Below are 12688 nucleotides of genomic sequence, written 5' to 3'. Positions count from 1 at the left end.
GTTCCATCATTTTTATATTCTCCTCTATTTTTTTATCAGTGTATTCTTTAGAAGCACTTAGTACTTCTTTGATTATAGTTACCACTACATTTTTTAGTTCCAAAATTATTTCTGATCTGATTTCGTCTATACCTTTCTGCAGTTGATTCTTTACTGTCAACGCTATTATTTCAGAGATATCTGGTGTGTGATTTCCAGTTTCCTCAGTCATTTTTTTCTTTAAAAAATTTAAAAATATAATTTTCTTTTAGCAAGAGTTCAAGCAAAATAGAAATAGTTTTACCTATTCAGTTATAGCCAAATATCAATGTGTTCAGTACACCATAATTAGTAAAGTAAATAAGTACTGTCTAAAAGGTGAGATCTACTTTGTCGCCCCCACATACACCCTGTAGTTCTCTCTCCTATTCTCCCTTATCCTTAGTGACCAGGATCATAAATGTTTATTTCCTTCTACTAATGTATCTATTAATGTCAATTAGAATAGGATTTTTTTAATTTTTACATAAACAATAATATATTTATATTTTTTTCCCTGAACGTCTTGCATGAATTTTTTTTTACTTAAACATACCATATGATGGAAGACCTTTTGAGTTTCTTTAGATGTGTACGTTGACTTTCCCTGAAATTATCAATTTACTCATTAGTATTTGACTTTACATTCTTACATTTTTATATTACCTAGTCTAGTTATTCAAATTGTATCCATTTTTATTTTACATTTTCCTGGTTGATACTAGTATGAGGCCCTTTTCCTGAATTGATTTGCCGTTTAGGCTTCTTAAGCTGTGAGTTAACTATTTATAACTTATTCTTTACATTTCTAAAGAAAGAATTTTCTTCTGGATTACATTCTAGTGTTTCATAAACATTGAATTTGAAATATTCTTTGTTTGGGTTTTTTGTTGTTTATTTGTGGTACAGGGATTGAACCCAGGCCTCTCCTCAAACCCAAGAAAATTCGTTTTGTGTGTTCATTATGTTTTGTGTGTTCATCATTGTGAGCTTCCTAACTCACAGCTTAAGAAGCCTTAATAGCAAAGCCAGGAAAAGGGCCTCAAACTCACTAGTATTGACCAGTAATATGCAAAATAAAAATGGATGCAGTTTCAATACCTGGACTACACACTTGAGAAAAAAATAGCTACTAATATGGCATTTGTTAACTATATTTGTTAATGTTACATAGTTTAAAAAATTAAACTTTTATCAGTATTTTTGTTTTCATACAGTTTTCTTGTTTTGTGGCCCTCGAGATTGAAACTAGGGCCTTCTCATTGAGCTACATCTCCAGCCCTTTTCTTTTTAATTTTTGAGACAGGATCATACTAAGTCACTGAATTGCTCTGGCTGGCCTAAAACTTGGCCTCAGCCTGTCAGAGTGCTGGGATATTGCAGCTGTGCACCACCATGCCTGGATTTTGAAGTTTTGAAATGTTTAGTATACTAAAGTGGTTTCTGAATTTTTATTAAAAAATCAGTTAAGTATGTAGTATTCAAATTCAGTAATAACATGGCAGTAGCAAGTGAGCTAACTTGTTATTTCTTACATCTTTATAAATTACTTTTCTTTTTCTAGGTTGACCAGGATGTTGTCATTACTAACTCCTATGAAACAGCTATGAGAACCGCCCAAAACTTTCTTTCCATCTTCCTTAAAAAGTGAGTAAGATTAACATAAATCTCATTGTTTGCCACAGTACAGAGAGTAATATATTTTCAAAAAATGATTACCCCAGGTTTCTTCCATAGTCTGTATCTTGAACTTGGTCCTCCTTGGTCCTTGATTTCTGATTGATAAAATAAGGGAATAAGAGTATTTTTAAGATAGCATTTTTATGAATTTTCTTACACCCCAAATTTTAAAGTAGTAAAGTCATACAGTTTTTCATCACTAGATTTTTGGAGCATTTTACTTGGAAAATAAAGTTTGTCACCAGATGTGGTGATGCATGCCTATAATCCAGCCATTCGGGAAGCTAAGGCACTGTGATTTCAAGGACAGCCTGGGTTACATAGTGAACTCAAGGCCAACCTGCACTACACAACAAGCTCCTGTCTCAAAAACAAGAAGTAGAGATTACACAGTCATTATAAGAATTTATTACTGTCCAGAGAGAGTCAGTATTCATTTTTCAAAAGATGTTAACACTTGCTAAAGAATTCTTAGTTTTTCACATTGCTGAGATAGAAATACCTGACACCCAGTGTTAAAGGAGGAAAGGTTTATTTTGTCTTACAGTTTGTAGAGGTTTCAGTTCATAGTTAGCAGTTGCAAGGCAGAACAGCATTGTAGAGGAGAAACAGTTTATGGCAGGCAAGAAAGCAGCAAGTGACCACAGCAGCCCTCCTGTCCCTAATATTCTATCCAGGTTATACAAACTTAGGGCAGGTAGCACTCACACCCAAGTGGGCCTTCCTATTATCCACACTCAGAATTATGCAAAACCAATCGGTAGACTGATGTAGTAATCACACATCCTTAATCCCACCATTACATACTTAAAAATTTCCAGCATCAGGTACTCTAGATCCAGCCACCTAAGAAAAGCCTATGACCAAATTGGGCTATCAGGGGACATCTAGACACAGGCTATGCAAGAATAATATTAATATTAACCAGTGAATTCTGCGTAGTTTAGGGAAAATAGACTTTGAAAAATAGATACATTTTATACCATATTTTATTTAATGTGCTCTCTTATACACCTTATTACTGAATACAGATGAAATCTTAGTTAACAATCAATCTTGTTAGTAGACATGTCATGTAAATGACATTCTCTTCATTATTTGTCTTTGAACAGATGTGGTAGTAAACAGGGTGAAGAAGATTACAGACCACTCTTTGAAAATTTTGTTCAAGACCTACTTTCTACAGTCAATAAACCAGAATGGCCAGCTGCTGAACTACTCCTTAGTTTGTTAGGGAGACTGTTGGTAAGAGTATAGCATTTAAAGATTATTAGATTACTAGAAGACAACATAATGAGGATATACTCTGATTCACAGATGATGAATTCTTTAAAAATGTGTAAGGAAATATGAAAATTGCATCTTTATTTTTGCATGTGCATAAGTGTACATTATATTTTCAGTACCTTATTGAAACTTATAAAATGTGAACTTCAGTGCTTTTATTTTATTACATAAAAATACTTTGTTTTTAATTTGGTTTGGTTTGGCTTGGTTTGGGGGTATTGTTTAAAACATCTCAACAGTGAGACATAAGTTATTGTAGTTTTGCATTGCAAAATGAAACTGTGAGCTCTTTGTCATAAGAATTTCTCTGAAACTGTACATAGTACTTTTTAGTTCTTGTGTATTACATTTGGGAAATAGAAAGAATTATGCTCTTTATTTTTAAACTACATTTGGACCTACACAATTGTTACCAAGCTTTGGAGACTCCTATTTATGAACTAAAAAATGTTAGTACTTTTCTGAAATTATGTTTCCTTGGCATCAGAGTTTCACCTTAGGAAATTCTTACTCAATATATATTTTGTGCGGATAAAAAAATGGAGCCTATACTTCAGAAAGTGCCTGTGTTAATAAGAAAGCTTATTTGTTATGTTTTTAGTAAATAAAAATGTTCAGTTTCCGTAAAAGTAGAAAGCAAAATCACCTTATGGGTCTGTACTAAAAGAAAATTTAATTTCCAAATTGTACAGCATTGCTTGGAATTTATATGATAAATTTCTGTGAAAAATATGTTGTTACAAGTCTGTTAAATATAAAACTATTTTGATGTTTAGGTTCATCAATTCAGTAACAAGTCAACAGAAATGGCTTTAAGAGTAGCATCTCTAGATTATCTTGGAACTGTTGCTGCACGACTGAGGAAAGATGCTGTTACGAGCAAGATGGATCAAGGCTCTATTGAGAGAATTTTAAAGCAGGTATTGAGAGAAAGAATTAAAATCGTGGGACTGCATAAAGTTAAATAGCTTATATAAATCCATACTTTCCCTTGCGAACTACTGTTGTGAGTACATGATACCATTTATATTTGGTTTCACTAGGGTTATAGCTCAGTGGTAGAGTGCTTGCCTAGTATGCTTAAAGGCCAGAGTAAAATTGCCAGCACCACCAAAACAAAACAAAAGTTCTGTTTAGTTTTTAATATAAGTAATTTTATTTAAATCTGGTTTACTGGTAGTTATGTAGCATGCCCAGACCGCTTTGATCCTTTGAATGTTCTACATCTTTTTTATATTGGAGAAGAGTAGGAAGGGCTTCATATTGGTTCATCTTGGGAAGAGTGTCTTCTTTCTTCTTACACAGGTATTCTTTTCTTCACAGTGTAGATGAGGTCTTCACACTCCTACAACATACAGCTCCTTTTTTCATTTCCTTTCTATTCTTACATTCCTGTGTTCATGTTAGTAGAAATACATCTATTTTTTTTTACTATACTTGGTGTTTTGAAATATTTTCAATCTTCTAGAAAAGTTGTCAGAATAGTACAAATTACTTCCATAAACCCTTTACCTAAGTTCGTTTTTTGAAAATGTATACATGTGTTTTCTCATTCTCTTTCAAAGTATACATCTGTATATATTTATGCACATTTAAAAAAAATTTTCCTGAGCATTTACAGTTCCCCAGTGCCCCTGAATTCACAGTGGCTTTCAGGATATGTGTCCTAAAGCAAAGCAACAGCAACATTAACATTACTTTTTTTCTTGTTAAAAGTGTAAATGCTTAGAATCTTTACTGGATCTACTGAATCAGAAATTTTGGAAGTAGGGCAATCATCGTTAACAAACCCTCCAGGTTGATTGTGATGAAGGCTGAAGTTTGAAAACCACTTCTTAAGTATTTCTGTAAACAGAAGTTCTTACTTTTCACATCCATAGCACAACCATCACATGCAAAAAATTAACCTGTAATAATTCCTGTTTTGTTTAGTAGGTAATAATCAGTTGTCATTACCATTTTAATGTTCCAATTGTCCCAGATTGAAGAAAGTTTCGTTGAGCTGATTTTTTATGTCTTTTTGATGCATTTCCATTTTTCTCTGAAGATTTTCTATTTGGCACCATAAAGTATTTCAGGGATATCTGTTACTTTCTCTCCCCCAGCATGGCATCAGCTCTTTCACCCAAGAATTTTGGTTGTTTTAGTAGGGAGTGATAATGTAGAGACCAAGCTATAAGTGGTATGTGACTTTTTGTTTTGCTTTGCTTTGCTTTGCATGTTTTGTTTCATTTTATGAGTGCTAAGGTTTGTAACTCAGTTGTGGAGCATGATACAAAAGTTCTCTACCACAGAACCACACCTCTAGTCTTTTTTGGTTTTATTTTTAATTTTTATAAAATAAAACTTATTGAAAAGCAACTGTACTTCCCAATTAATGGGGACAAACAAAAAACTAAGCACATCATTTACAAGAGTATTAAAATAGGAAATAATGATAAATCTCACCACAAAATTTACAAGACCTAAATACAGGAAACTAGAAAACATTACAGAGAATTTAAGATTTCAAGAAACATTAAAAGGTGAAACACTTGAAGATGATAATTTTTCAAAAACCGATCTGATAATCTTTTAATTGTTAAGCTTTTCTAAAATTGATATAAAAGTACAAGACTCCAGATCATTGAAACAACTTTGAAAAGGGAGAAATACTTTGGAAGGATAACATAACATTATTTGCAGAATGAATATGTAAATTTATAACATCTTACTCTTTTAGCTTCTCACATTAGGGAGATAATACAATGCTTACACAGTTGGATCTGATTTATTTCATTTAGGAATATGCTCCCAAGTTGCATCCATTTACCTGTAAAAGTCTCCACAGTTTATCCTTCTTATAGCTGAGTAATACTCCATTGTATAAAAGTATCATTTAGGGAGCCGGGGAGATGGCTCAGCAGAATAAGCGCTTCCCTGGCAAGTGCAAGGGCCTGAGTTCAATCCCCGGTTCCACAAAAAATGAAAAAAATAAACATACCATTTTTTTTTTTAATCCATTCTTGGATGGTGGCTTTTGAATTGTTTCTAAGATTTTACTATTTCAAATTGTGCTGCTATAAATACAGGTGTATATATATCACTGTAATATGATGTCTTTAATTGTGGGAAAATACCCAAAAGAGGAATAGCTGGGTCAAATAGGACCTCTAATCCTAGTTTTTTGGAGAAATCTCTACACCAATTTCTGCGGTGGTTATTGCACCAACTGTACTCCCACCAACAATGGAAAAGGGTTCCTTTTTCCCCACCGCCCGTCCAACATTTGTTAATGGTTGATATCCCGATAATAGCCATTTTTTCTGGGGTGAGATGGAATCTCAGTGTTTAATTTGCATTTCTCGAATGACCAATGATGTTCAACATTTCTTCGTATCTTTGTTTGCTGTTTGTGTTTCTTCATCAGAGAAGTGGGTATTCATCTCAGATGCCCATTATTTGGATTCAATCACTTAAGTTTTGGAGGTCTGATTTTTTTTTCTTGAGTTTTTTATATGTTCTCAACATTTTTTCCCCACATTGTGGGTTGTCTCTACTCTGTTGGTGGTTTTTCTTGTTGTGCAAAAGCTTTTTCGTAAGTTGAGGTCCCAGTGGTTGATTCTTTTCGATAGTTCTTGTGTGATCAAGGTTTTATTCATGAAGTCTCTACCTACACCTGTGTCTTCAGAAATTTTACCAATTCTTTCAGCAGATTTAATGTTTCTGTTTTAATATTTAAATCTTTGTCCCATTTTGAATTTAGTTTAGTGCATGGTGGAAGATATGGTTCCAGTTTTAATCTTTAGCATGTGCAAAGCCAGTTTTTCCAGCACTATTTATTAAAGAAGGTTTCTTCCAGTGAATGTGTTTGGCACCTTTGTCAAACATAAGGTGGCTCAGTATATTTGGAGTTGTTTCTGAACAACCCTAGCCTTGATCTTCACCTATTTTTTAGAGTTGTCCTGGGACCTCTTATGGCTCATATTGCTGTGTAGATTGTATATCCTATCTGGAAAAATCCTTTGTAAATATTTTGAGAACTTTTAACACTAATTCCAAATTCAGAAGTTTACAGTGAACCAGTTTATAGTGCTCTGATAATTTCTGATTGTTTCACCACGTTCCTAGAAAACAGAGTATTATAACCGTCACTTTCTTCTTTATTCTTAATTATGCATTTGGCTTTTCACGTGGTAAAGCTAGAACTTTTTTTTTTTTTTTTTCCGGAACCGGGGATTGAACTCAGGCCCTTGCACTTGCCAGGCAAGCGCTTATTCCACTGAGCTATCTCCCTGGCCCAAGCTAGAACTTTTTAACTGTGGACCATGAACATTAGTGTTAACTTCCAGTTTTGGCTCTATAATTCTTGATGGAACCTTCAGTCCCTTTTTTACTCATTGGGTAAACAGATTCCTACTTTATATCTAAAATAAAGTACTATTTTAATATTAATTATAAAAATATTTCTCCTCCATGGTGTTTCTCTTGGTTACTTTTTTCTTGTTGATGAGACAAAATACCATATGCCCAGAATTAAAGATGGAAAGGTTTATTGAGCTCAAATTTTGTGGAGGTTTCTATAATCAGCTGGCTCCATGACAGGGTGACACATGGCAAAGGGGCAACAGTTTGTGGAGGCAAAAAACAGCAAAAAAATAAGAACAAAAGAGGGAGGAGCAAAGAGAAGACTCTTTCTGCCCTTAGCATTGCTACTTACCCTAGAGTGGATGTAGTACTCACACCCGTAATCCCAGCACTAGACAATGAATCAATCACAAACTCTAGATTCAGCAGCCACCATGACTGCATGAGGCTTTGGGGAGATGTCTAGACACACACCCTAACAGTTCTTTTTGGGTAATATCTCATCTTTTATGTATATTAATATTTATGATAAGTTTCTCTTAAGTGGATTAAGTTCCACATTGTCTTTTTTTCAAACAAAATCAGTGACAAGGCCTTCTTGCATAGGAAGATTTAGCACATTGTTCCAATCATTTTATGTCAGGTATAACCTGCTTAAAAGGAAGATGACATATACTTTACAAAAATAAAGATAACCCCAGCTACAAGTTTGTATTTTTCAGAAGATAATTTTTGTTTTTCCCATTTAGTTTACTGTCTTTTCATTTTTACTATTTATTAGTTTTTCAGATTTTTCTTTATATCTAGATAATTTATTAAAACACTAGTAATATCTCTTTTGCTTTTTGTTTTCTTTTATTCTGTAGGTTTCGGGGGGAGAAGATGAAATCCAACAATTGCAAAAAGCATTGCTTGATTATTTGGATGAAAATACTGAAACTGATCCTTCACTAGTGGTAAGATTCTTTTCTCATTTTTTAAAATTTAAGTTCAGACTAAAAGATAATTGGGAGTTAGCATGTGGAGGAAATTATGTTTAATTTAAAAATTTTTGAAACAAGTAGATCATCTAATCAAAGAATGGTTATGGGTTGCTTTCTCTTATGTGGAATTCTGGTTACAAGTATTACGATATACTGATATTTGTGTGATAAGAGAAATATTTTGTAATCTTTCATAGCTAATCTTTGAATCTAAGCTTAGTAACTGATATAATACAGGCCACAAGGTATATAAGATGATCTATTAGCATATTAAAAGCCTGATTTTTATTTATAATTATTTTTAAATAGAATCCTTAGGTCTGTTACACATCTAATATAATGTATCCAACTATTCATATTATATTTATTTACTTATGTGTATGTGTGTGGGGCCAGTTCAGCCCACCAGGGGACGGGGCTGGCTGGCATGTGGTGCTGGGGGATTGAACCACGGTCCCTGTGCTTTGCTGAGCTTGTTCTAAGTAGGTGCTTTAGACCACTGAACCATCTCACCAGCCCCTATTCATATTATAGATAAAGTATAAAAGTTATAAACTTGTTAGTGAACAAATATACATGTTCTAGGATATTTATTTTATATCTTTACTGATGAGATAGGCAGTTGAAAGAGATTGGAGACTACTAAATTATTCAGCCAAATACTGCAGGTTTTTAACCTGTATTCATGGAACAGATTTATAGGTGTACCTAATTTAAAACTAATGATAACTTGCTTACAAAAATATGGCAAGATTTGGAAACAAAGGGTCTTTACCGTCAGCATTTTACTCAATTTGTTCTGACCCTTTACCTGTCTTATTTTACATGTGATAAATCATTGGTTAAATGGTTGATAGCAGTATTCTGTATTTAATACAATTATGTTTTAAGCCACATTTTATTTATCCATCACCTGTGATACTCCAGTTTTTTTGCTTCTAAAAGTCTGTTTATATCTAACAGAATTGTTTAAAAGTATGGGGCTGGTGAGATGGCTCAGTGGTCTAAAGCACCTACTTAGAACAAGCTAAGCTAAGCAAAGCACAGGGACCACGGTTCAATCCCCAAGCACCACATACCAGCCAGCCCCGCCCCCTGGTGGGCTGAGCTGGCCACACACACACAAAATAAATAAATAAATAAATAAATAAATATTTTTTTAAAAAATTGTTTAAAAGTAAACTGTAAGGTTTGCATTCTTGATGGTAAGCACTCTGATTTGCTGATGAGTTGGAAATGTCAGTAATTTCATCAAGTTCAAATTTATCTAATTTCTTTCCAGTTTTCTCGTAAATTCTATATAGCCCAGTGGTTCCGTGACACAACTCTGGAAACGGAAAAAGCAATGAAATCACAAAAGGATGAAGAATCCTCTGAAGGAACACATCATGCAAAAGAAGTTGAAACAACTGGTCAAATTATGCATCGAGCCGAAAATCGGAAAAAGTTTCTTAGGAGCATTATCAAAACCACACCTTCTCAGTTCAGCACACTAAAGTAAGATCCAGAGTGAAAATGTGTTAGATAGATAGATAAACAGACACACATCTTTCTTTGCTGTTTGCCAAAAACAAATAAGTACAATTTAATGACTTTTTATTGTAGGATGAACTCTGATACTGTGGACTATGATGATGCTTGTTTGATTGTTCGATACTTGGCCTCTATGAGGCCGTTTGCCCAGAGCTTTGATATTTATTTAACACAGGTAAGAGCAGCCAGAATTCCTTATTCAATGATTGTCTGATTGTAGATGCTTATAGAATAATAAACAATATTTCTGTATTGTTGAACACAGACATTTTAAATGATTGGGCTGAGATACAGCTCAATGACACAGTGCCTGTCTGGCAAGCACAAGGTCCTGAGTTCAAGTCCCAGTACCAAAAAAAATAAACTATTACATAAGTAGCCTTTGTTTCTGTAGTCCACATTTGTTAAATGTCCTTGTCTTTGCATATTCTTGTTTTGGTAAATGCATATGTATATGAATACATATATACAATATGTAAGTAAAGTGACATTATAAAAACATTCAGTTATCAAATTACACTTGAAGGATATTAAGTATTCTTGCTTAAAATTACACATTACAAGGTTTTAGTGGGGATAAGTTTCTTGAAAAGAAAATAGGATATTTGAGAATTCTAAGATAAAAGACCTCAAAGTATAGAATGCCTCACTTACTGTATGCGCTAATCTTTAACTTAAAGTAAAGTTATGGGTGATTTTTCTCATATGCAAATCACAAGGAGGTAAATATTAGTTGCTTTATACATATTTATGCTATATTTTGATGGATTTTATATATTTAAACATTTATGAAAACTTCAATGTTTGCTTGGCAGATACTACGAGTTCTTGGTGAGAATGCAATTGCTGTTCGAACAAAAGCCATGAAGTGTTTATCTGAGGTTGTTGCTGTAGACCCCAGTATTCTAGCAAGGGTAAAGAGAGCAAAATATAATTCTTCTTGCTTGTGTTTTTTAGTCAAATTAAAATATTAGCTCTATTTAGTATATTTTCTTTTTTTTAGCTTGATATGCAGCGAGGAGTTCATGGACGATTGATGGATAACTCCACCAGTGTTCGTGAAGCAGCTGTAGAATTATTAGGTCGATTTGTTCTTTGTCGACCTCAGCTTGCTGAACAGTATTATGATATGCTGATTGAAAGAATATTGGTATGTTTTTTCATTTTTATAATGATTCATGAGTATATTTTGCCTTTGAGTCTCACATGTTGTTTTAAAACGTTAGGCTAGGGCTGGAGAGTTAGCTCAGTGGTCTAAGTGCCTGCCTGGCAAGCATAAGGACCCAAGTTTGATTCCTGGCCCACCATGCTGGCCCTGAAACCAAGTGTGGTGTTTCACGCCTAGAATCCCAGCACTGGAGAGGCTGAGACAGGAGGATCACTATGAGTCTGAAATGAGTAGCAAGACCCTGTATCTAAATAAATTTTTTTTTAAATGTTAGGCTAGGGATATGCCTTAGAAAAAATTAGGTTCATGAACTGAGATACCACTGTATATATGTCACTTATGTATTTGTACTGCCTAACTTATAGCAACCTTGTAAAGAAGGATGTTTTCAAAAGATGTACTGCTCAATATCATAAAGCAAATTGTAAGTAAAGCTGAATTCCTATTTTCAAAAACTATTACTTCAGCTTACATTGAGCAAGTGGTAGGAATTAATGGATTAATTATCTTAACTGAGATCTAGAGTAATTGTATAAGTATGTATATAATTGTTGTAATGAGAAATAAATGAATTGATATTAAGAATATTTTTTCATCTTTTATGATTCCTTAAAGCTGAATTATGTCAAGCTCAGATACCTACAAATTAAGCCAAGAAGTTAATTGAGACTTAAAAACCAACTTAAAGACTCTTCTAGGATACTTTTTTCTTACATGTCATAGAATTAACTGGCTCTAAATTTTCTACCTGGAAAAATAAAAGAAATTGACATAGAAAATAACCATAGACTCTCCCCACCATCCAGTTGACATACTGACTTCTTATGCAACTCAGTACAGATGCATTTGTGTGCACAAGATTATGTATTCCAGTGAAGACAAGCTTTTTATTCCCATTAGTATATCACAATATTTGTGTGGCTGAGAATTACACTTTTTAGCCTCACCTAGGCATAAAATCTTCATTGACACATGAACATTTTAGGAAAGGGTAGAATTTTTCCCTTTTAGTGCTTCAGTTTCTTAAGAGTGAAGAGTATACCTGGGTGTGGTGGCTCAAGCCTATAACCAGTACTTGGGAGGCTATATTAGGAAGATCACAGCCGATTAGAGACCTGCCTGGACTACATAGCAAGACTGTGTCTCCAAGAAAAAAAAAGACAGAGTGGAAGATAAAATGAATGTGATTTCCATATAGCTAGTGAACTCAGAGTTAATCCTGCTAAAATGTTTGCAGAACTACTAAACTGCACATTGGGAATTAATACTATTACAAGGTTAAATGTCTGATGTTTGTATGTTCTTTAAAAGTTCTTTAATATGGCAATTTATAAGATTAAAAGTAGTATGAGGAATACTCATGTGTTCACCTACATGCTTCACTTAAATGTTTTGCTGCATTGTTTTAAATTCAGTTACAGGGGGCCTGGCTCTAGCTTAGTTCTTTAAGTGGCTGCTTCCACAAAGCTGTCAGCCTCAGCTTATTCTAGTTCCATCCCCACAACCCTCCAGCCAGCCAGTAGTGCCCTGAAGGCATTCGAGGAGCAAAAAAAAAAAAAAAAATCCTTATTCCATTGGGGCTGGAGAGATGGCGCAGTGGTCTAAAAGCACCTACTTAGAACAAGCTTAGCAAAGCATAGGGACCGCAGTTCAATCCCCCAGCACCACATGC

At 34.0% G+C, this 12688-nt stretch overlaps 1 protein-coding gene across 2 annotated transcripts in view; it reads left to right on the top strand.

The window, feature by feature from the left end:
- The window catches only part of Nipbl (NIPBL, cohesin loading factor), a 194191-nt gene that overhangs the window by 151115 nt on the left and 30388 nt on the right, over window positions 1-12688 (top strand). For both annotated transcript variants that reach the window (XM_004623432.2, XM_023711959.1), the window contains exons 22-29: window positions 1583-1665; window positions 2811-2943; window positions 3762-3905; window positions 8199-8288; window positions 9598-9812; window positions 9921-10023; window positions 10664-10762; window positions 10852-10998. In XM_004623432.2, the coding sequence (XP_004623489.1) occupies window positions 1583-1665; window positions 2811-2943; window positions 3762-3905; window positions 8199-8288; window positions 9598-9812; window positions 9921-10023; window positions 10664-10762; window positions 10852-10998 (1014 nt within the window). The remainder of the gene's footprint in view (window positions 1-1582; window positions 1666-2810; window positions 2944-3761; window positions 3906-8198; window positions 8289-9597; window positions 9813-9920; window positions 10024-10663; window positions 10763-10851; window positions 10999-12688) is intronic.

The sequence above is a fragment of the Octodon degus genome, unplaced genomic scaffold (genome assembly GCF_000260255.1).
Source record: "Octodon degus isolate 3935 unplaced genomic scaffold, OctDeg1.0 scaffold00002, whole genome shotgun sequence".
NCBI lineage: Eukaryota > Metazoa > Chordata > Mammalia > Rodentia > Octodontidae > Octodon > Octodon degus.
The sequence above is the reverse complement of the archived record's forward strand: the minus strand, read 5'-3'. Positions and strand labels throughout refer to the sequence as shown.